The sequence below is a fragment of the Suricata suricatta genome, chromosome 11 (genome assembly GCF_006229205.1).
Source record: "Suricata suricatta isolate VVHF042 chromosome 11, meerkat_22Aug2017_6uvM2_HiC, whole genome shotgun sequence".
Lineage (NCBI taxonomy): Eukaryota > Metazoa > Chordata > Mammalia > Carnivora > Herpestidae > Suricata > Suricata suricatta.
Window position 1 is genome coordinate 8066101 of NC_043710.1, and position 25234 is coordinate 8091334.

The window sequence follows — 25234 nt, forward strand, 5'->3', positions numbered from 1 at the left end:
CAATATACTTTCCTCTTAGGACTGCCTTTACTGCATCCCAGAGATTTTGGATTGTTGTAGTTTTGTTCTCATTAGTTTCCATATATTTTTTAATTTCTTCTCTGATTGCCTGATTAACGCAATCATTCTTTAGTAGGGTGGTTTTTAACCTCCACATTTTTGGTTGTCAAATATTCATAATGTTTTGATCCAAAATCTCTTATTCAGGGACTGGAAAATGCCTTTTCTTAGGGGGTAACTGCGTGGGGAATATCAGCCTGATGTGGAACACTGTGAGGCCTAATCAATAGCAACAGGCCTAATTTCACATGAGCAGCAGTAGCAGAAGGAGATGCCAGTTTCCCCTCTCATGGTAGGAGCCGTGCAGCATCTGCCATTTCCTTGCTGTGACTGTGTCACCCAGCAAGTCGGCTGTGGCTCCGGCAGTGGCCCGGGTGTCATTCAGTTTTCCAGGACACAGCGGACGCATTTTTCAAGTACTTGGTTAGTATTTTGTCTGGTTATCATTTTATATCCAGATTATCAGCAACTTCTTTTTCATTCACTGGTGTTTAAAATATTTTTCAAATAGTTTTTTTTTAAGTTTACTTATTTAGAAAGAGGAAGAGAGTGCAAGTGAGGGAGGGGAAGGGAGAAAGGCAGAGAGAGAATCTCAAGCAGGCTCTACAGTGTCGGCACAGAGCCCAGCTCAGGACTCAGTTCCACGCACTGCAAGATCAAGAACTGAGCCAAAATCAAGAGTTGGATGCCCAACCAGCTGAGCCACCCAGGAGCCCCCATAAAGATTTTTATAAGAAGAAAAATATAAGCCTGAGAACTGAAGGTGACCTTTCAAATGGAAGAGGAAATCTTAGAAATTATGGCAAATTCTTTATCCTCACTGTTGTATTAGAGCTTTTATTCTTGTGCAGGAATTTGCAACGCCCCTTGAAAGGAAGTCTTGCCAACAATCTGAGCAAAGTGATTATACATTTTTAAAGTCACAGCATTTAGGGGCGCCTGGGGGGCTCAGTTGGTTGAGCGTCTGACTTCGGCTCAGGTTGTGATCTCACAGTCCGTGAGTTCGAGCCCCACGTCGCGCTCTGTGCTGACAGATCAGAGCCTTGAGACTGCTTCAGATTCTGTATCTCCTCTCTCTACTCCTCCCCGCTCGCACTCTGTCTCTGTCTCTCTCTCTCTCAAACATAAACATTTAAAAAATTAAAGTCATGGCATTTAAAGCATTCTTCTATTAATTATCTAAAAAGAATCCCTGGGGGCCCCTAGTGGCTCAGTTGGTTAAGCAACGAACTCTTTATTTCAGATCAGGTCATCATCTCACAGTTGTGGGATTGAGCCCTGCGTCTGGCTCCACACTGGGTGTGAAGTCTGCTTAAGACTCTCTCGCGCGCGCACGCTCTCTTTCTCTCCCCCTTCCCCATCTCTCCCCTGCTCACATGCTCACCCAAGTGCTCTCTCTCTCTCTCTCTCTCTTTTGAAGATCAAAATCTAACCTCCTTGGGGTGCCTGGATGGCTCATTCAGTTAAGCATCCAGCTCCTGGTTTCCGCTCAGGTCATGATCTCGCGGTACGTGAGCTCCAACCCCGCATCAGGCTCTGTGCTGACAGTGTAGGGCCTGCTTGGGATTCTCTCTCTCCCTCTTTCTCTTTGCCCCTCCCCCACTCACTCTCTCTCTCTCAAAATAAATAAAATTAAACTTAAAAAAAATCTAACCTCCTTAAATCACTTTTTTCTTTTTTTTTAAAGACTTTTATTTTTTTCCTGAAACATAGCTTTTCTTTTATTTATTTATTTTTTTTAAGTAGTTTATTGTCAAATTAGTTTCCATACGACACCCAGTGTTTAAATCACTTTTTTCAAGATGAATAATTTTAGATTTTTTTTAAAGTCCCCAGATAGTACAGTGAGTTTCCACAGATCACACATTCAATTTTCCTTTTCCTTAGCGCCCTACCCGAGTATGGTATATTTCTTAAGATTAATAAACCATTCCCTCTCTCTCTCTGCCCCGCCTCCTCATGCTCTCGCTCTCTCTCAAAATAAGTAAATTAAAAAAAATTTTAAGTACCATTTTCATTACATCTTAGCAATGATACGGACTGTCAGTATGACCCCTGTATCTGCATGTTTTCCATCAGTCTAGCTAAAAGTGTGTCAGTTTTGTTATTCTTCTCCAAGAAACAACTTTGGGTTTTGTGGTTTCTCTCTATCGTTTTTCTGTTCTGTTTTACTTGACTCCACTCCAATCTTTATTACTTCCTTCCTTCACTAGCTTTGTGTTATGTTCACTTTTTCTTCTTATAGCTCCTCAAAGGTGTACTTTTAGATTTTTTTTTTATAACTTTCTTGTTTTTTAACATGGACATCAACAGACATTTCCTTCTGAGCATTCTCTTTACAGCACCTCATAAGTTGTGGTTATTAGGGTTTTGGGTTTTTTTAATTCATCTTTAAATATTTTCTAATTTCCCTTGTGATTTCTTCTTTGATTCATTGGTTGTTTAACACTGTGTTGCTTAATTCTACCACAGTGTGATTTTTCAATTTTTCTTCTTTATTGATTCCTAGTCTTCTTCCACGGTGGTCTAAGAGGACATTTTATATGATTTCAGTATTTTTAAATTTATCGAGACTGTTTTGTGGCCTAACAGATGGTCTATCTTAGAGAATATTCCAAGTGCACTTGGGAAGAATGCGTGCTCTGCTCTTGCTGGGGGGAGGGTTCTCTGTATTCTGTCAGGTCTAGTTAATTTGTATGCTACTCAATTCCTCTAGTTTCTTACTGATCTTCTGTCTAGAGGGTCTGCCCAGTATTGAAAGAGGGGTATTGAGTCCCCAACTATTACTGTAGAACTACTTATTTCTCCCTTCATTTCTGTTAAGGTTGCTTCATATATTCTGAGTCTTTATTGTTTTGTGCCATATAGGATTGTAATTGTACCTACTTACTGAATTGACAGTTTTATCAATATGCAATTTCTTCTTTGTCTCTTGGAACTTAAACAGACCCTAAGTCTATTTTGTCTGATATTAGTATTGTCACAAAGGGTACCAGGATTTTTCAAATGATAAAAATTAGCCTCGATCTACTTGTATCCCTGACACCCCCCCAAAATCAAACAAAAAAAGCTAGCAAATGATAGAGCAAATCTCAAAAGCAGGTGTTTGACATAAAAGCCCATGTACCTAAGGATTATTCCATAATCTCTCCCATAACCAAGTCAAAATAATAATAGTAAATTACATGTGTGAATTTTACCAGCTTATTTTGTATTGTGGTTCATACCCAGGGAAACAGCTGGAGAAATTTATTTAATGGCCAGGAGGGCCAGCACTGGCACCCCTCTTCATAATCTTAATGATATATTCTCCCCCTTTTTTTATGAATCATCTATAGATTCCCTGAAATTTTTGAAATAAAGACATTAAAACTGATGCCACAAAGTAAAAGGCATCACAAGAGACTAGTATGGACATTTATGTGCCAACAAACTGCACAATTTGGAAGAAATGGATATATTTCTAGAAACATGCAAACTATCAAGACTGATTTGAACAGACTGCTAACAACTAAGGAGATTGAATCAGTAATCAAAAGAATTCCAACAAAGAAAAGCCCAAGGTTAGATGACCTTGCTGGTAAATTTTACAAAATAATTCAAGAATAATTAATGCCAGTCTTTCTCAAATTCTTCCAAAAAATTGAAGAGAAGGGAACACTCCCAAACTCATTTTATGAGGCTATCATTCATTACCTTGTTATGAAAGCCACATAAGGACACTACAAGAAAACTACAGAGCAATATCCCTGATAAATATAAATGTAAAATTTCTCAGAAAAATGCTAGCAAACCGAATTGAAAAGCACATTAAAGGATCATGTACCATGATCACTAGGATTTATCCCTGGGATGCAAGGATGATTTAACATATGGAAATCAATAAATGTTATACACTATATCAGTAGAATGAAAGACAAAAGTCACATGATGATCTCAATAGATGCGGAAAATGCACTTAATGAAATGCAACATCCTTTCATTATAAAAATACTCAAAAGTAGATATAGAAAGAACATAACACAATAAAGGCCATATATGACAAACCAACAGCTAACATCATACTCAATGTGAAAGACTTTCACACTTGCCACCACCATTCACATAGAACTGAAAATCCTAGCTAGAGCAATGAGACAAGAAAAGGTAATACAATACTTCAAAATCAGAGACAAAGAAGTAAAAATGTCCTTATTTGCAGATGATCTTATATATAGAAAATCCTAGAGATTGAACCAAAAACTGTTAGAACTAATCAATGAATTTAGTGAAGTTACTAGATCCAAAATCAACACACAGAAATCACTTTCATTTCTATTCACTAACAACCAAATATATGAAATAGATACAAAGTAAACTAATCTATTCATAATAGCATCAAAAAAAAGAAAATACTTAGGAATAAAATTAACCATGGAGGTGAAAGATCTGTACACTGAAAACTGCAAGGCGTGACAAACGGAAATGGAGAAGAGTATTTAGTCTATTGACATTGAGAGTGAGTATTGAAAGATACGAATTTATTGCCATTATGTTTCTTGTAGAGTTGGAGTTCCTGGTGGTTTGTCTGGTCCTTTCTCTTCTTTGTTGCTTTTGGTCTTTTTTTTTTTTTTTCCTTTTCTCCCCTGAGAGAGTCCTCCTTAAAATTTCTTGCAGAGCTGGTTTAATGGTCATGAACTCCTTTAATTTTCATTTGTCTGGGAAACTTTTAATCTCTCCTTCTATTTTGAATGACAGCCTTGCTGGATAAAGAATTTTTGGCTGCATACTTTTCCGATTCAGCACATGGAGTATATCTTGCCACTCCTTTCTGGTCTGCCAAGTTTCTGTGGCTAGGTCTGCTGCAAACCTGATTTGTCTTCTCTTGTAGGTTAAGGACTTTTTTTTCCCTTACTGCTTTCATGATTCTTTCCTTGCCTGAGTATTTTGTGATTTTGACTATGATATGTGTTGTTGATGGTCAGTTTTTGTTGAATCTAATGGAGTTTCTCTGTGCTTACTGGATTTTGCTGTCTGTGTCTTTCCCCAGATTAGGAAAGTTTTCCACTATGATTTGCTCAGATAAACCTTCTACCCCTTTCTCTCTCTCTTCATCTTGTGGGATCCCTAGATTTGGCTATTATTCCTTTTTGAGTCACTGAGTTCTCTAATTCTTTTATCATGCTCTTTTGCCTTAGTTTCCCTCTTTTTTTCTGCTTCATGATTCTCCATAAGTTTGTCCTCTATGTCGCTGATTCACTGCTCTGGCTCATCCATTCTTGCAGCTGTGGCATCCATTCGAGATTATAGCATATAATGCTATAGCATTATAGCATCTCAGTTATAGCATTTTAAATTTCATCCTGACTAGATTTTACTTCTTTTATCTCTGCAGAAAAGGATTCTATGTTTTTTCAACCCCAGCTAGTATTCTTATTATCATGATTCTAAATTCTGGTTCAGACATCTTGCTTGTATCTCTGTTGATTAAGTCCCTGGCTGTCATTTCTTCCCATTCTTTCTTTTGGAGTGAATTCTTTCATTTTGCCATTTTGAAGGAAGAAAAAGAGTTAATAAAATTAAAAAATTAAAATAAAAAAATTAAAAACAACACTAAGAACCAAAGGATGCTAGATCCTAGGTGTGCTTTGGTCTGATTGTTGAAAGAAGTTTGGTAGAATAGAGAAAAAAGGAAAGAAAAGAAAAGAAAAAAGGGGAGAAAAAGGAAAACGTTTGAAAATTTAAATAAATGAATACAATAAAATAGAATAAAATGAAATGATGAAAGTAAAATAGAATTTTGTAAATTTACAAAAAAGCAAAAGAATATAGCCAAAAAATTTTAATGAAAAATCTTTTTATAAAGACAGAAAATAAAATTAATTTTTTCTCTTTCTGTATTCAAGAAAAGAAAAGAAAAAGAAAAACAGTTGAATAGACCAGAGTACAAAATTAAATACGATTGAAATTACATCCAGTTTCCCCTGGAAGTCAAACTATGAAGAACTCTAGACTTGTGTTTCTCTAGAGCTCGGTTGGATGGGGCTTGGTGTAATAGCTCTATTCTCCACCAGATGGTGTTGCTTAATTTACTGGAGTGAATTGTGATGGTGCAGGTAGGCACATATGTGCATGTGGGAGAGAGGTGAAAATGGCTCTCGCATCTACCCAGTCTCTAGTATCGGAACTCTGTGCTCTTGCCAACTGGCAATCAAGCACCACTCTTTTGTCTCCAGCTTCCATCCACTCCCTGCTTCTACACTGTCGGTGACCAAGCCATCAGTCTCCCTCCCGTTTTATCTCACACGTAGCTGTGTTTCCCAACCCCTCACTTGAAGGACTGTGGCCTAAGCCACTCAGACCCTCTGGGGGAGGGTCTCGCAGAGCAATTGTCGGGTGCCAGCCCACCCCAGGAATGTTAGCACGACCACACTGCTGCAGATGCCCAGAGACTGCAGCCAGGTGCCAGCCCACCCCAGAAAAAGTTTTTGCAATTGTGTAACAGCAGCATTCCAGGGATTCTGATAAATAACAACACACATCTGGTGCCAGGCTTCATCCTTAACGCCCTTTCCTTGTTCTAGCACCAGCCAAAGTGCTGTTCTTTGGGATCTGCTGGGACCTTTACCTGCGGGGAGGCTGCACAGCCTCTATCAAATGTTCTCCCAGCAGGGGCGCCACCTCTCCCTGTGTGGCCTGAGGACCACAAAGACCTCACTGTCTGCTCCTGGGGACTCGCCCTTCCCACCAGAGCTTCACCAGGTATTGGCGCTGCAGAGTCTCAGACTCTGTGTTCCGTTTATAGAGTCTTAATGGAATTTAAACCCTCTCCTTTCTCCCTTCTCTCTTTTTTGTTCAGTCCCTTGCAGGTCTCTTTCTCTTTCTCTCCAGCTGCTTGGGGGAGGGGAGAGTGCTTTTCCTGTACTCCCGTCCCTGTCTCCATCCTCGCTCTGCAAGCAAAAACAGTTCCTTACCCTCTGTGGCTTCTCACTCCCCCAGTTCGCCTTTTCCACACCATGCACCTGCCAAGTTCTGTGGTTCAAGGTGAGCAGAGTGTTGTGTTAATACTCAAATCACTTTTCTAGGTGTGCAAAACAGTTTGGTGTTGATCTAGCTGCATTTCAGAATATAGAGAGGTTAAAAAAAAAAAACAACAAAATGCTTCCAGGCTGCTCCACTATCTTGGGCCCTCCCTACCCTGTGTCTTTTGATCAGAGCATTTAGTCCATTTATATTCAAAGTAATTATTAAGAGATGCATATTTATTGCCATTTTTAAAGTTGTTTTGTGGTTGTTTTTATAGATTTTCTCTAATCCTTTCTTTTTTTGCTCTCTTTCATGGTTTGTTAGCTTTCTTTAGTAATATATATATGAATTCCTTTCTCTTCATTCTTTGCATATTTATCAGCTATTGGTTACCATTAGTTTTGTATATAACATTTCTTGCATGTAGCAGTCTATATTCAGTTGCTGGTTGCTTAAATTTAAATCCATTATTTAGTCCTCCCCCCACCCACATTTTCGATGTATCTTGTCATATTTTACAGTCTTTTATTTTGTGAATCCCTTGACTGATTATTTTAGAAGTACTTATTTTTACTGCTTTTGTGTTTTTTACTTTTCATAATCTCACTTATGGTCTTTGCTTTCCACTCAGAGTCCCCTTTAATATTTCTTGCAGGGCTGATTTAGTGGTCATGAATTCCTTTAGTTTTTGTTTGTCTGGAAACCTCTATCTCTCCTGATTTATAGCCTTCATGGATAAAGTATTCTTGGCTGCATATTTTTTCCCTTTCAGCACGTTGAGTCTAGCATGGCATTCACTTCTGGCCTCCAAAGTTTCTGCTGAAAAATCTGCTTATAGCCTGATGGGGTTTCCCTTGAATGTAACTGTCTTCTTTTGTCTTGCTGATTTAAAATTTTTTTATCACTGCTTTTTGCCATTTTAATTACTAAATATGTTGGTATGGACCTTCTTGGATTTGGGGGAGAACCTCTGTGCCTCTTGGATCTAGATATCTGTTTCCTTCTCCAGATTTGGGGAGTTTTCCACTATTATTTTTTCAAATAAATTTTCTGTCTTATTTTCTTTTTTTCCCATGTTTATATTTAAATTCCAGTTAGTTAACATATAGTGTAATATTAGTTTTAGGTGGACAATATAGTGATTCAACACTTACATACAACACCTGGTGCTCATCACAAAAATTGCCCTCCTTAATACCCGTCACCCATTTAACCCCCTTTCTCTGTCTCAACCTGTTACATCTTAATTCCATGGTTTTCCTTTGTTTCTGAATCAGCTCCTCTGTTAATAATTTACCAACAAATTTGATACTTTCAACTATTTTCTAAAAATATTAGATCATTCATAGAATTACATGTTCCCACCAATGATTTCTTTAACTACAAATCAATGCAACAAATGTAAATGAGATTATATATATATATATATATATATAAGGAAATTTTTGTATTTTATTTTTCTTTCATATTTTTCTTTCCTCAGCAGTCAGCTCATGAAAACTCCTTAAACTTTTGTCACTTTTATGTGGGAATTCATTTCATTTACTTTTCTTGAGATTTCTTTGCTGTAAAAACAAAACAGAAGTAGACAATCAATCAACCAATCAAGAAACAAAAACAATATTAAAAAACCAGAAAAGATAAAAATAAATTTTTGTGCTTTCTGTGCACAAAATACAAACAGACCCTCCAACCATCAGATTTCCATAATCCAATAAAATTCATGAGACATTAATATTAATATTAGGAAAGGCCCTGGTGCCTGTGCAGATCCAAGAAATTCCTGCACAAAGACCCAAGAAGGCAGTTTTAAAAGAATTTGGGGCACCACGGTGGCTCCGTCAGTTAAGCGTCCGACTTCAGCTCTTCATGATCTCATGGCCCATGAATTTGAGACTTACATCAGGCTCTGTGCTGACAGCTCAGAGCCTGGAGCTTGCTTCAGATTCTGTCTGTCTGTCTGTCTCTCTCTCTTTCTCTTTCTCTCTCTCTCTGCCTCTCATCTGCTTATACTCTGTTTCTTTCTCTCTCTCTCTCTCTCTCTCTCTCTCTTAAAAATAAACATTTAAAAAATTTTAAGTTGCTACTTTCACTTGGTCTTCTCAGACCTCTGGCCAATGACACATTTGGAGAGTCAAGAGATGGACTGAAAATCAGAAGGGAACTTCCCATTTGTTTGGGTTGAATTGTTCCCCCCCAGTCCTCCAAAATTTGTAAGTTGAACTTTTAACTCTCAGAATCTCAGAATGTGAAATTACTACATCTGGATACAGTTGTTGAATATATAATTGGGTCAGATGAGGATGGGCCCCTAGCCAATATGACTGGTCTCCTCACAAAAGGGGAAGTTTCCACACAGAGGCGTGTCTGGAGGAATGCCATGTGAAGATTAGAGTTACATTGCCCCAAGCCAAAGAAACTGGAAGAGAAGGCTGGAACAGACACTTCCCTGAGGCCACAAGCCAAAGAAACTGGAAGAGAAGGCTGGAACAGACACTTCCCCGAGGCCTTCAGAGGGAGTGTGGCCCTGCTGACACTTGACCTCAGAATCCCAGCCTCTAGAGCTGTGGGGAAATAAATTTCTGCTGTTTAATTCACTCAGTTTGTGGAACTTAATTATGGAAGCCCTAGGAAACGAATACACCATTTTTCTCATTTAAAGCATTTTGCTAGTTTCTAATTCTCTCCATCCTGTCCATTACTTGTGGCAGCAAAATTGTCTATCACAGGCACCTAAACAAGATTTCTTTCCTTTACTATTTTTTCAAAGAATCTTTAGTTCTGTGTGATTTTCCCAACATTATTCCTTTACTGGCCATTTCATTTCTTTCCCCCTTCATATCTGAGGCTCTTATGGATCTCAGAATCATGAAATACCACCACCATGAATGTGTGCCTCTCATGAGGACCAGTCCTGTGAGGACAGAGCTGTTTTTTATCTCTTCACCACTACCAATGGGATCCGGACAGAAGAGGTTTTTGAAAGCTAGATTGCAACTCACAGGAGAAAGAGGTGACCGTGCTACTAATGAAAGGCAGTGGCCCGAGATGGAAGTGTCACAGGCAACACTGAGCCTTCTCAATGATCCGAGGGACTCATGTGGTGTTTTGCCTTTCTCGCCCACAGCCCTGGGCATGCACGTTCTCCCAGGAGATGGCTAGAAAGTTTACTCACATATTTTTCAGGTTGTTGATGGTGTCCAGCAGAGGCAGACCCTTGGTTTCAGGGAGGAAGAGGACAGCAAGCCCAGAGGTGATAGGAAAGACTCCATAGATCATCCAGGGCAGAGTGGAAAGATATGCCTGTAGGATCATCAAGAGGGTAGCCAGTGTGGTCCCAACCCTACTGGCCAGTGTGTCAAATCCTAAAATTCTTGCCCTGAGGGATAAACAACAATATATCATAATCTGGTAAAAAAAAAAAATCTGCACACGTATTTTGTGATCCATTCTTTTGACTTGATAATGGAAGATTCTAGGACACAATTGTTAAATACATGAGCTTTTAGGACAAACACTTGTTTTTGAGATCTGCTCTATGATTTACTAGCTGTCTTTGTCAGGTTCGAGGTGCACTGAGGCTCATTTTCATAATTTTATGCAAAATGCACGTACTCTGATGAGTTGTTCAAAAGATTAATGAGACGATGCGTCCAAGTACTACTCAGCACCGTGCTGGCACAAAGTCAGCTTTCAGGAAACTTTGGCTATAAATGTTGTTAGCATATTGTTATTGTCACAATTACGAAGGATTGCTCTTGTAATAAACAGGTCTTATTTTGTTTATTCCCACAATCAGTGCCAATTAGCTGAGAACATCCAGTACTGTGCCCTGGCAGAACATCCATAATGTCGTACCTGAGGACCGTGGGGATGATCTCACAGAAGTAGATACCAAAACAAGTGAAAGAAGCAGCGGCAGAGCTGATTCCTACACTTGCCAAAACCACACGCAGAATCTGCATGTCTGGAGACAGAAAGACCAGTAAGACTAAGAAATCTGGGCTGAAGGAATCAGCATCCACCAAATTTAGTCAGAAAAAAAGATCTTGTGGGCTACTGGTTTGTTTGAGATATGTTGTAGAAATTTTATTGTGTCAGAGGGTATGGAGTGATTAATAAGCTGAGAAATGTAGAATTTTCGACATAGGTGGTAAAAAGCACATAGAAGTACCTAGATTAATTACAGCAAGTCTCTCTGCATATCTGAGTCTTGTCAAAGAAGGAGAAGCGGTGAGTCTGGCAGAAATTTGCTTTTACTTACTCTGTCCAGGACTATATCCCTATTGTAGAAGGTGAGACAGTCATGTGGACAATTACTGAGTCTAAGATCCAGCTCTAAACTTGACAACTCTACGGTCATCTAAACCTTACAAGTAAACTGCAGAATTTAAAGTGACCAGCTATCCTGGTGTTCCTGGGAATTAGGGGGTTTAGTAAAAGGTATTTTCACTGATAAAACCAGGAAAGTCCCAGGTAAGCCGGAATGAGTCAGTCAACCTAGTGTAGATGTCAAATCGTCATGTGGTGGGCATGGCATGATAGAATAGTAAAGGACAGGACTATTCTGTTAGTGGACAGGCTGGAGAGAAGCTATATCTGCAAGAATGATAGACATAACAAACCAAGAATGGAAACTTCTAGTTGGGAAAAAAATGTCAGAATTCAGGAACCAATAAAGAGAAGTTTCAGATCATCAATCTTCTTCCCAATACAAAAAGAAATCGAATTATAGCTTTATAATGCCGGGAAAGACTCTGTTGTAAGGGGGTAAGCTGGCATCATTAGCGATATTGTGAGGAGAGTCCACCAATCTGTAATGCTATAAAGTATGTGGGACACAGCCACACTGGGACACAGCTTAAGTGTCGTGCCCACAAGGCTCTCCCGGTCATCACATACCATCATCCTATTGACTTACAAAGCCAACTAATGGAATGGACTAGGCATTTAATCGGCTCAATTCCTTGTTCCTGTGGTACACTCCTTTGCTACTGGAAAAAAAGGGGAAATTTTTCACTTCCTGGAAGTCAAGAAGACTCCCATAAGCAAGGGCTGTTGTCATGGTGACCTAACACCGCATTCACACATGGATACATACCAATCAGGAAGTAGACTAGTCATCAAAGCTGCCAAGGAAGAGCCCAGGCAGAGCCAGTGAGCACATTGTGCCCTCACGTGGGATATACTTGCAAGATCTGGGCCCTTCATGCTTGTTACAAAAAGTGGGAAAGGTCAAAGGGCGTGTGATCAATTGCTATCCTAGAGAAGCTGTCAGGAATAAATGACACCAGTTTCTAGATACTTTCAGGATGTGATAAAAGTAAATATAACTCTGAGCTGCCCCTTGTGGCCTTTTGATTCTCTTCCCAACAACTTCTTAGAAGGGTTTTCTTTAAACCCTCAGATTGGTTTTGGGGAATAGTTAGCTCTTAATTGACACCTCTCTTTACTCCTGGCTTCGACAGGTGTGACCAATGCAATCCCCAAAGCGGGACCCCGCTTTCCCCCAAAGTCCAGTCTTCTCTCACCTTGGGGCACAAAGGTGTTGATTAAAATAGAAAGTCCCGTGAGGACCAGGAAAAGTGTCTGGGTTGTTCGATGGCCCATATAATTCATTACTAAAACAGGAAGACATCGGGCGACGGTGGTGAGAGCTCCAAAGGCCACTTGGAACAGGAAAATATTATTCCCAAAGTGATGTAGATTCAAAATGATGCCATAAAAGGGTATCGCAATTGCAGATCTGTAGTGAACAAAAGAGGAGAGACACATGCCATAAGATTTGAAGCCCATGTGCTGCAGTTAGTGACTATATTAACCCAGACGCTAGTGGTCAGAGTTAAAGAATAAAGGCCCAGTCTGATGTGCATAATACACTGTTTTAAGGCGATTGTTTTAAAATTAGCATAAATAATTGCCTGGCAATGTATAAAAATGACACTCTTCTGTCGTTCTTTAGTCTGACTCCCTAAGCAAAAAGTTGGCGATGACTGGGAAACATAGCCTGACCCAGTCACTAAACTGGATGACATTTGGAGAGATGAAAACCTGGGGTAGGGAGCAGAATTTCTTTTCTGAGTGTTATCAGTATGCTGTGAGTCCGCCCTCTCCTCTCTCAACCCCAATACTGTGAAGAACTTTCCTTTTGCTCAACCAGTGGTTTATCTGGAGGCACAGTATCCTGGGGTCTGACACAGTTCTAGGGAATTTAAGGTTCGCATATGATTTCCTAGGGCTGAGAGAAAATGTCAGCATTCCAGCAAACATGCACCACCTGTACCACAGGAAATATAATTAAAGGTCCCCCCTGGGGATCTACAATGTACTCAGAAAGCATCGAGGGGAGGGGAATCCACCTTAACGATCTGCTATACCCCGAGAGAGCTAGATCTAGACATTATAGCTCAAGAAATCACACAGATCACAGAAATACTATTCAAGTAAGTCCTTTCTTGACAATGATCTCTACTGTTCTTTCTGATCAGATTGTGTAGGACTCAGAAACCTGAGCCTGTGGCCTAGTTGAGAAAAGTGTAAAAGCACAATCCAATGACGTGAAGACACAGCCTCCTAGGGTCTGCCCAGGAAGAAGTAAATGGTGACATTCAATAGTTACTTTCTTAAGCTTGGCAATGGATATGTAATGCATCATGCCGTATGTTTTTTTGGGGGGTAGATCTTGAAAACTTTGAAATTATAGTTAAAATCCCCCCAACCCTACCAAAGTAAATACTTATATCCCTCAAGAGATCATGTACCAGATTTTCTACAGGAGTCCTACTGCCAATGCCCCAACTTGAAAACAAGTTCAAGTCTAGCAATATTAAAGTAAATAAAGAAATTACAGTATGTTCATCTCATGGAAAACTGAAACATTAAGGATAATAGCCACCTACTGCGACCTGGGACAAAATGGATGGATCTGGCATAAATAAGCTTGAGGAAAGGGGTCTGCCCCAAAACCATTTTATCATTTACAATACGTGCAAGTCAAGACTCAGCAATACTCCTCTGTGGTGATGGTAAGTTGGTAAGTTTTATTTGGCGTGGGAGTGCACCATGAGGAGGAAATGGGGGTGAGCCAGTGTGATGACTGTAGGAGATCTCTGAGGGGACCTTCTGGGGAACTGAGATTTTCTATCTGGATCTGGGCGTTGGTTACATTTTTACACACTGAAATGTTTATCGAGCTCTATGCATTCGTGATCTCTTTGCAGTACTATTGGTAAGATTGTCTTCAATTAAAATGGGAAGAAAAAAATGAAGGAAGCTACATGCCAAAATCTGTACTGTGGTTGGAAGTCGTCAGCATCCGTCTGCCGTGATGAGACTGTGAGGCAACGCGACACCATTAACTCATCATATAATCAGTTCCATGAGAGTCTTTATAACCCTTTGCCCATCTCCAAGCACAGCAACACTTAGTGTGTTTTCGCCGTCTTTTATCTCCAAGTCATCACGCGCGTGCGCACACACACACACACACCACTGTTTATAACCTTTCAAATAAATCAATTCATGTCTGCACATTTTTAACGTTGTCATGCACTATATGAAGCCCACCTCACAAATAGCAGGATACAGATTATCTTCCGCAAGCTGGGGGTGCGGAACATGTCACACACAGTAGTTTGGGTCTGTGCTGTCTCCAGCTCCTCCTTCGTGGCGGATCTTAAAGCCTTAAACAGCAACAAACATGTGTCATTTGCCAACATAGTGCCAGGCATTAGGTGAGCGTCCACACCCAGTAGGACAAGAGAGCTGTGCTCCCTTTCTTTCCAGTGTAACTTACTGTACATGCAATCACAGGCGTGAAAGGGATACAAAGGAATATGTAGAGAGTTAAAGGAGACTCCAGGAGATGAAAGAGCAAAAATGATATTTTGAAAATGAGGCCACAGAGAGGTGCAAGCCATCCATGAGAGTTATAGATCCAGACCAGGAAGTGAACTGAAGGGAGAGGTAGCTGCTTCTGTGGGAGGTGGCCCTAAAAGACTAGGGAACTGAGCTCACCTTCTCGGCCACCTTTTTTAGGAACACATCATTTCTCTCTCCATAAGGAGAAGGCGTAGGCAACTTGTGTCTTCCCTTCAACCCAGTAACCTTCTCCCATGTCCTGCTCACCTCGATGGTCAGGGTTTCACCAGCATTCTTCCGTCCATTTCTTTGTGCAACTTTTCTAAGTTCCTTTAAGCCCTCATCTGGTTTATTGTTGATAATCAGCCACCGAGCGGATTCCACCACCCACCTGAAGCACACAAATGCAGTCAACTCTCTCTTGCTTATTTGTCTTATGATGATTGACTACAGGTGTTTTTGCCTTCCGCCTAATATCCACCACTTGTTGAGTTGGAAACTCAAGTTTTAGTTCATAAATACTAGGAAAATATGAGAAAGACCAGTCCATTGCTGTCCATCTTCATGGTTAGGAACAAACACTTTAGAGCCAACTCACTTCTTTTCTTACTCAGCAGACTTTCAAAGAAGCTTAGGAAGTTTCAGCTTGGGAGATCTTCACATGCGTAATTCCCTTCCAAGCTTGCCATGAGTTCTATCAAATTTGTGCTCATAGTATATAGTCTTTAAAAAAAAAAAAAAAGGAAGTCCCCAAATTATGTAGGCTTGAAGCCCAACAAAGAAGTATTCCTGCCACTGGCAGCTCTGTTGGTACCTTACTACATCAGTCAGTCACTTATTTACATCCACCTCGGGTTTCTCATCAATAAAATGGGGACAGTAGTACCATCTTCCCATTAGGGTTATTATGAGGATATAATGACATAATGGATGAGTCTGGCATGAATTACATTCTTCTCTCTCTGAACTCATCTTGCTTTTGAACTATTCCGACTCTTCTTTAGATGGTTTTAACTATAGGGATGAGGTTATCCATAAATAAATGTTCGTTAAAATCATTTAAGGAAAAAGGGAGTGCTGACCACACCATATAAATAAATCGTCCAATCTCATGCCAGGTTTTAGTACTGAAAAAACTATGCTTCTCTTTTATCAAATAGCTACATGAATAAATTTGCTGCCTCTTCCTTTTACTCAATTTCACCTGTGAAAATGAAAATCTGAAAATTTCGCCATAACCTCATTCATTCCAAAGCCAAAAAAGAATTAGTTATTTCTTTTTGAATAATTTGAGTCATATTTTTAAAAATGCTTAATGTTTGTTTACTTTTGAGAGGGGGGAGAGAGAGAGAGAGAGAGGAGTGGGGGAGGAGCAGAGAGAGAGGGAGACATAGAATCCGAAGCAGGCTCCAGGCTCTGAGCTGTCAGCACAGAGCCCCACACAGGGTTTGAACTCACGAACCACGACATCATAACCTGAGCCTAGGAGTTCTAGGTTTTTGTTTTGTTTTGTTCTTAAGTCTTACCCAGTATCACAGCCATAGGGTGATTCCAATATTATTCTCTTCAATATAACATATACTTTACAGACTTGTAGTCTATATTTTTCTTAAGATGGCAAAACAGAAATACCTAGAATTCCCAGGCTGAAAGGTCATTGTTACTTCCTGCTCTGCTTATCAAACTGCACAGGTTAAACAGATATGAGACATGGGTTTTAGGTCCAGACAATAAGAAAAGGCCCAGGGAATAAGAAAATCAATATATTCCAATTCAGCCTTCATCTTCATCCCAGGTTCCCATAAGGCAAAAAAGAGGAAGAAGGGTCACACCTCGAGGAGAGAAAGAAGACAAAGTAAGGTACAGACACCGCCAGCTGCAGGATGCGCCACTCTCGAAGGGCAAATGCCAGTCCTCCCAGAATTACCTGTCCAATACTCAAGGCACAATTTATCAGTACTATTGTCATGACTTTCGACCGGAGACTTATCCACTCTATGACTGAAACAAAACGCAGTTGGGTGAAATTTCAAGGTCAAATTCAAGGCTTGGGAAATGGAGCAGATCACAACTGTTGACTTACTGAGAATAGAGCCGGTGACCAAGATGGCGATGGCAGCACAACCTGACAAGAAGCGAAGGAAGCACTAGATGAGGGAGGTGGGAGCAAACGCGGCACCCGTCCCGATGACGGGAAGCTGTAATAAACACACCTGAGAACCACCTTTCTCCCAAACCTAAGAAACAGAGAGTCAGGTTAGAGTATGGGAGCCATAGGAATTTTCAGTAAACATGATTTCACTCGTGTGTAGAATTTAAGAAGCAAAACAGAGGGACATATGGTGGGGTGGGGGAAAGAGCGGGAAACAAACCATAAGACACTCTTAAATACAGAGAAGAAGCTGAGAGGTGGTAGAAGGAGATGGGTGGGGGGTTAGCTCTACGGGGGGTGGGTATTAGCAGGGCAGTTGTGATGAGCTGCGGGTGTTATATGTAACTGATGAATCACTGAATTCTACTCCTGAAGCCATTATTGCACTGTATGTTAACTAGAATATAAATAAAAATTTGAAAAGAAAAAAAAGAATTTGTGGAAAAACAAAACAAAAAAAAAATAAGAAAAAAATGAAAGGATATTCTGAAATTTAGAGAATTTTAACAAGTGATTCTTTGTACCCGGAAGTTTGGCAAATCAGGACTAAAACAACAGAAATGTCAAAAGTAACATCCCTGTTTATAATGCAGACAGTTTTAACACTTTATCATCCAGAGGGCCTAAGTGGCCCAGTCAGTTGAGTATCTGACTTCAGCTCAGGTTATGATCTCATGGTTCATGAGTTCGAGCCCCAAATGGGCTCACTGCTGTCAGCTTAGAGCCTACTTCAGGTATTCTGTCCCCCTCTCTCTCTGCCCCTCCATGTCTCTCTCATGCTTTCTCTCAAAAATAAATAAACATTTAAAATTTTTTTTATTTTTTATTTTTTAATGTTTTTTATTTATTTTTGATACAGAGAGAGACAGAGCATGAGAGGGGGGAGGGGCAGAGAGAGAGAAGGAGACACAGAACCGGAAGCAGGCTCCAGGCTCTGAGCTAGCTGTCAGCACAGAGCCTGACACGGGGCTCGAACCCACGAACGTGAGATCTGACCTGAGCCGAAGTCAGAGGCTGAACCGACTGAGCCACCCAGGCGCCCCACAAAAATAAATAAACATTTAAAAAAAAACTTTAAGGGCACCTGGATGGCTCAGTCGGTTCAGCCTCCGACTTTGGCTCAGGTCATGATCTCATAGTTCATGAGTTCAAGCCCCAGGTTGGTCTCTGTGCTAACAGCTCAGAACCTGGAGCCTGCTTCAGATTCTATGTCTCCCTCTCTCTCACCTCTCCCCTGCTCAAATTCTCTCTCTCTCTCTCTCAAAAATAAACATTAAAAAAAAGAGAGAGAGAGAGAGTCGGTTACTCAACTGACTGAGCTACCCAGGTACCCTGCTTCCTGGTTTTTTTCTTGTTTCAAGTTTTTATTTAAATTTTAGTTAGTTTACGTATAGTGTAATACTGGTTTCAGGAGTAGAATTAAGTGATTCTTCACTTACATATAACACCCAGTGCTCATCACAAGTGCCCTCCTTAATGCCCTTCACACATTTAGCCCACCCCCCACCCATCTAACCTCCAGCAACCCTCAATTTATTCTCTATAGTCTCTTATGGTTTGCCTCCCTCTCTTTTTTTCTTCCTTCCTTTATGTTCATCTGCCTTGTTTCTTAAATTCCACATATCAGTGAAATCATGTGGTATTTGTCTTTCTCTGACTTATTTTGCTTAGCATAATATACTCTAGCTCCATCCACATTGTTGCAAATGGCAAGATTTCATTCTTCTTACAGCTGAGTAATATTCCATTTTATATATACATATATAAAATGTGGTATATGTTTCCAGTAGAATATTATTCTATAGTATATATACTATATCTTCTATTTTAAGCCAGAATAATATTCTACTGGAAACATATACCACATTTTTTTCACATTTTCTTCATCTAGTCATCCATTGGTGGACATTTTGTGTATCCTATCTTTTTTCCTGATTACCATGGGGTTCACATAAAATATTTTATAGTTTACAAGTCTGTTGTAGGCTCCAACACAAAAACTCTAGGCTTTATTTCTCTATACACATACATTCTGTAATTGATGTCAGATTTTACCTCTTTATATATTATTTCCATTTATATTATTTCCATTAGAAAGTTCTGTGCTTATGATGAGACTTACTGTTTTTATCTTTTACTTATACACTATGGTGAAAAGTTATTTACATGCCATTATTAGAGTATTACAATATTCTGTTTGTTTTTATATCTATTGTTAACTATGGGAAGCTGCAAAGATTCAGCTACTCGGCCATTTACTAGCCGGTAATGTCACTCCCCTGGGGAGTTACAAAAATAGGCAGGGGAGCGCCACTCCCTGTCAGGAGAAGCCAGAAAAACAAAGATCAATCACCTACAGGCAGGGTGGTATCGGCCCTTCACCTGCTGTGCTAAAAACTTTAGTTTGTTTCCTTCTTTACCCTAGCTTTGACTCTGTTTCCTAGCAACCAACCCTGTCAGTTTCTCGCCCTAAACCCTATATAGGTGTGGGGTTTTTTTCTAATGGAGAATAAAAGAGGCTTGATCAGAAAACGCTTGTCTTGCCTCACTCTCTGTGCGCCCCTTCCTGCCCTACTCTCTCTCCCTCCCTCAGGAACAGACCCGCAACAATTTACCACCCCGCTGGCCGGGGCAGGACCGGACAAGTGGCGCCCAACGTAGGGCTGAGTGAGAGGGACCCGTTGAAGAACACCGATCAGTAAAAGCAGCCGGCCAGGCAGATTTTCGCCTGGTCCACAGCTGGGGTTGAAGCAGCCGGCCACGTGGAATTTCACGGGGTCCACGGCTGGGGATTTAAATCAGCCGGTCATGCAAATGTTTGCGTACCCACGGCTGGGGATTTAAAGCAGCCGACCACGTGAAATTTCACGAGGCCCACGGCTGGAGTTTAAAGGAGTCAACTACGTGGACGGCCGCGCAGTTCACGGCTCGGGTGAAAAAGCAGCCGACTACGTGGGAGCCTGCCACGCAGTCCACGGCTGGGGTAAGTGGTCAGTGATTTTAGGGCAGGAATAAGATAAATAGTCTAAACAGAGACCCTCAGAGCACAGGGAGTGAAGGTTAAGAAAAAGCAATTAAGTGTTTTCAGTGTTTTTCTGACGTTTCGGTCTTGTTTGTAAAACCTGTGTGGAGGGAGAATGATAGCCTCTGGTGTGTGTGGGGGGGGGGGGTGAATGATTGGTCTCCTCATTAGAGGGGGCTCCCTACCTTTGTTTGTCTTTGCGTCACTGTATTATAAGAAATAAGGGATGGGCAATACAAAGTCTGTTCTACTTGTTTTGGGTTGCTGCAAACGCCCTCCCATAGAGATAGGCAGAGTTGATATGAAGTATGTAAATTAAGTTTTGAGCCACAAAGAGTCTAAAGAAAGAGATCTATTTATTTCCCAGGTTAACAGCTAAAAGTTTAAAACTGCCCCGTTGCCCAGGGCAACCAGAGGGCCATCAGGTTGCAATCCGCTGGGTGGGGAGAGGCCAGTTTGCATCACACTAGCGTCTCCCTCTGCCTCTGGTGATAAGAGGTTAAAATCAACTAAGGGGAACAAAGTATCTTACCTGGGCTCAAACAGAACTTATTCAGTGCTTAAATCTACCAGAAGTCAAACAGGTTCCTATGATCTCTACCCCACTTTTTAACACGTGTATGTTGAGAGGATGGTTAATTTGGTCTGTTGTATAGTTTTCATTGAGTAAATAGTTTTAAAGGTTCTTAGTAAGTTAAAACGTTAAGGTTTTACTTGCTAATAAACTGAGACTAAATTCATTGGCTGTCTAACAAGTTAAACCTAAAGCAAAAGCCACAACTCGTAATTGGTATATTGATATAGGATGAGGCCTGTAGATGCTTGTGCTTTTTGACTTGTGGCAAAACAACTGGGGATATTTAAAACTGTTAAAAAGCTGCTTTGTACTTAATTGATTCAAAAGTTTACCATCTAAGAAAAGTTTTGGTTACTAAGCCCTCAATGGGAGACTAAGATTTCTAAGAGTTAATAGTCTGCTAAGTGTAATTTAGACTGTGGGTAAATGGTACACCTGCTCAAATATATGTGCAGTTCCTAAAGTTTTAATGTTTTAGTATAAGATCATTACTTAACACCTTTAGTAATCAAAATGTTAAGTGTCACTGAATTTCTTTGTTAAAGTGACTCTTGTCAGATCTTTAGCAATGTCCATTTCTGAAATTTTGTCACAGAACGTGTTTCTTCTTTAAGGGAAGTTGTAAAAGGGACTTTGGGGACGAATGCAGTATTTGACATCTTTTAGATTAATACTAAAATGGGTAAACATTTCCAGAGCTAGAAGCTGTATTCAAACTGAACAAGAATTAGGAACATAGGGTTAAGTAAACTGATAAAAATTATAGTGTTGTGACTCTTGTTGTTGGAAATATTCTTGGTCCCTTAAAACTGACAATGGACCCGGATATACTGGGACCGTGTTCTCTAAATTCTGTCAACAGTTACACATTAAACACATCACTGGAATTCCTTATAATCCACAAGGACAAGGTACAGTAGAACGAGCACATCTGTCCTGAAAAAATACCCTTGATAAAATAAGAGGGGGGGAATGGTACCCCACCAAGGGATCTCCCAGAAGTCTTTTACACCATGCACTCTTTATTTTAAATTTTTTAACTTTGGATAAAGAAGGACGCTCAGCTGCTGAGTGTCTCTGGCAAAATGAGATGCAAAAAACTTTCACTCCCGTGCTTTGGAAGGACCCCTTGGATAACAAGTGGCATGGTCCAGGCCCGGTTTTAATCAGGGGACGAGGAGCAGTCTGCATCTACGCACAAAAAGCGGATGCAGCCCGATGGTTGCCGGAGAGATTAGTAAAGCAAATTGATCATAATACTCAGCCCTCCAGGGAGAAAAAATCTCCTTGAGAGAAATCTTTGTCTTTTCCTTTAGGACCATGTGGGGAAAAGAGGCTTCAGGAAGATCTGGAGAAGAGGAGGAGGGACTCCATCGACAGTCATTTCCTCAGTGGCTTTAATGGACTTTTACCCTATCTGTCCCGCTTTTGAGACCTATTGTGGATTTACTGATCTTGGTGCCCTTGGGCCCTGTTCTATTCAATAAGGTCATGGCTCTCCTAAGGCAGCAAATAGGCACATTATCATAAGCTCGATATGGCTGATCAGGAAGCAGATGGAAGAGCTATATTATGGCAAGAGGCATGGGCTGGCTAGCCAAGGATGGGTAAGAGAGGCCTTACCATCCTATCAACCTAAGACAGGCCACTCAGACACAGGCTTCTGGGTGTGCCCATGACGGGTAAGAAGGATTGGCAGGCCTCCAACCTAAGACAGGCACAGTCCTTTCCTTGCCCATACTATCATATTCTGGAAGAATCCCTTTTTTGAATTAATAAAGAAGGGAGGACCTGTGGGAAGCTGCAAAGATTCAGCTGCTCGGCCATTTACTAGCCGGTAATGTCACTCCCCCGGGGAGTTACAAAAATAGGCAGGGGAGCGCCACTCCCTGTCAGGAGAAGCCAGAAAAACAAAGATCAATCACCTACAGGCAGGGTGGTATCGGCCCTTCACCTGCTGTGCTAAAAACTTTAGTTTGTTTCCTTCTTTACCCAGCTTTGACTCTGTTTCCTAGCAACCAACCCTGTCAGTTTCTTGCCCTAAACCCTATATAGGTGTGGGGTTTTTTTTCTCCTGGAGAATAAAGGAGGCTTGATCAGAAAACGCTTGTCTTGCCTCACTCTCTGTGTGCCCCTTCCTGCCCTACTCTCTCTCCCTCCCTCAGGAACGGACCCGCAATGATTTACCGCCCTGCTGGCCAGGGCGGGACCGGACAGTTAACGGTAAGATTTATTCTTTTATATACTTTTTTCTTTTCTTTCTATTTATTATTTATTTGTTTAAGCATACTTTACATTACTTTCAGCTGTACAGAATACTGAGTTGACAAGTTTATATGCTATACTTTGTTCATCACAAAGCATAGCTACCATCTGCCCGCAAACATTGCCATTACAATATCATTGACTATATTTTTTATGTTGTGTCTTTTAGTCCCTTGATTTCATTATTTTACAACTAGAAGGCCACTCTCCTTCACCCATTTTTCCCATCCTCCCCTCCAGCCCCAAGCCCTCTGGCAACCATCAGTTTGTTCTCTATATTTATATGTCTGACTCTGATTTTTTTTTGTTTATTCATACATTTTTTAGATTCCACATATGAGTGAAATCAAATGGTATTTGTTTTTCTCAGTCTGATTTATTTCACTTTGTATAATACTCCCTTGGCCTAGCCGTGCTGTCTCGGAAGATGAAAGCACAATCTCCTCCTTTATTATGACTGCGTAATAGTCCATCTTTCTTATCCATTCATCTATCAATGGATGCTGAAGTTGCTTCACATCTTAGCTATTGTAAGCAATGCTAAAATAAACATAAGAGCGTGTATATATTTTTGAATTCGTGTTTTCATTTTCTTTAGGTAAATACCCAACAGTGGTAAAACAGCTTGTTTTATGACCTAAAATGTAATCTATTCTGAAGAATGTTTCGTGTGCATTCAAAAAGAATGTGTATTCTGTTGTATTTGGATGGAATGTTCTGTATATATCTGTTATGTCCACCTGGTCCAATGTGTCAAAGACACTGTCTCCTTGTTGATTTTCTGCTTGGAAGATCTATCCATTGATGTAAGTGGGGTGTTGACGTTTCTTACTATTTTTGTATTACCATCCGTTTTTCTCTTTATACTTGTTAATATTTGCTTTATGTCTTTAGGTGCTCCAGTGCTAAATGGATAGTTATTTGCAGCTGTTATATCTTCTTGTTGAATTGATCCCTTTATCATTAGTAATGCCCTTCTTTACCTTTTTTTACACTCTCTACTGAAAGTGTATTTTGTCTGACATGAGTATTACTGCCGTAGTTTGTTTGTTGGTGTTTATTTTTTGCTTCAATTTGCATGGAATATCTTTTTACATCCCTTCATCTTCAGTCTGTATGTGTCTTTTAAGTCTGAGGTGAGCCTCTTATAGCATATGGATGGGTCTTGTTGTTTTCTTTTTTTAATCCATTCCACCACCCTCTTTTCATTGGAGTGGTTAGCTCATTTACATTTAAAGTAATTATTGATAAGTATGTACTTATTGTCACTTTGTTACTTGTTTTCTGGTTGTTTCTGTAGTCCTCCTCTCTCCCTGTCTTCTTCTGCTGTTCTTTTTTCTTTGTGATTGATGAGATTCTGTAGTGTTATGTTTGGCTTTCTTTCACTTTATCTTTTGTGTATCTATTACAGGTTTTGAGTTTGTGATTACCATAAGGTTCACATATTGTCATATGTGAGGTTTCCTAAGTAAATGGCAGTCTATATTAATCTGATGGTCCTTCAAATTAATACACATGTTTGTTTCATTTTGTTTTCCTTTTCCCTTTCTTTTATGTCCTCCATATTTTATGTACATCCTGTCATATCTTACATCTTTTTATTCATAGTTTCCTTATGTCTAATTATAGCTATTTCTTTTCCATTTAAAAAAGTCCTCCCCTTAACATTTCTTGTAAGACTCGTTTGGCGGTGATAAACACCTTTAGTTTTTGTTTGTCCATCTGGGAAACTATCTCTTCTTCAAATCTGAATGATAACCTTGCCATATGGAGTATTTTGGGCTGTAGATTTTTCTTCCTTTCAGCACTTCAAATATATCGTGTCACTCCCTTCTGGCTTGTTGAAAAATCATCTGACAGCCTATAAGTTTTCCCTTGTAGGTAACTTTTGGTTTCTTTCTTGTTGCTTTTAAGATTCTCTCTTTATCTTTAACTGCTGTCATTTTCATTATGTGCCCTGGTGTGGACCTCTTTGAGTTCATTTGGTTTATAACTTTCTGTGCTTCTTGGACTTAGGTGTCTATTTCCTTCCCCAGATTAGGAAAGTTTTCAGTTGTTATTCAAATAAGATTTCTGGACCTTTCTTTCTTTTTTCTTCTGGGACTCCTATAATGTGCATGTTTGTTCACTTGATGTTGTCCAAGAAATCACTTGACCTATCCTATCTTTTTTTATTTATTTAAATTCAATTTACATACAGTGTAGTCTTGGCTTCAGGAGTAGAACCCTATATCCACCCCGACAAGTGCCCTCCTTAATGCCTGTCACCCATTTAGCCCATCCCCTCCTCACC

The 25234-nt window shown here is 40.1% G+C and overlaps 1 protein-coding gene across 1 annotated transcript in view; it reads right to left on the minus strand.

Annotated features, from left to right (window-relative positions):
• Positions 1 to 8493: 8493 nt before the first annotated feature.
• LOC115306784 (solute carrier family 22 member 10-like) overlaps positions 8494 to 25234 on the minus strand; it is a 26375-nt gene continuing 9634 nt past the window's right edge. The window contains 9 exon segments of the mRNA XM_029957348.1: positions 8494 to 8630; positions 10241 to 10444; positions 10924 to 11032; positions 12597 to 12811; positions 14632 to 14747; positions 15193 to 15316; positions 16758 to 16926; positions 17009 to 17137; positions 17140 to 17162. Coding sequence (XP_029813208.1) covers positions 8570 to 8630; positions 10241 to 10444; positions 10924 to 11032; positions 12597 to 12811; positions 14632 to 14747; positions 15193 to 15316; positions 16758 to 16926; positions 17009 to 17137; positions 17140 to 17162 — 1150 coding nt within the window. The 3' untranslated portion in view covers positions 8494 to 8569.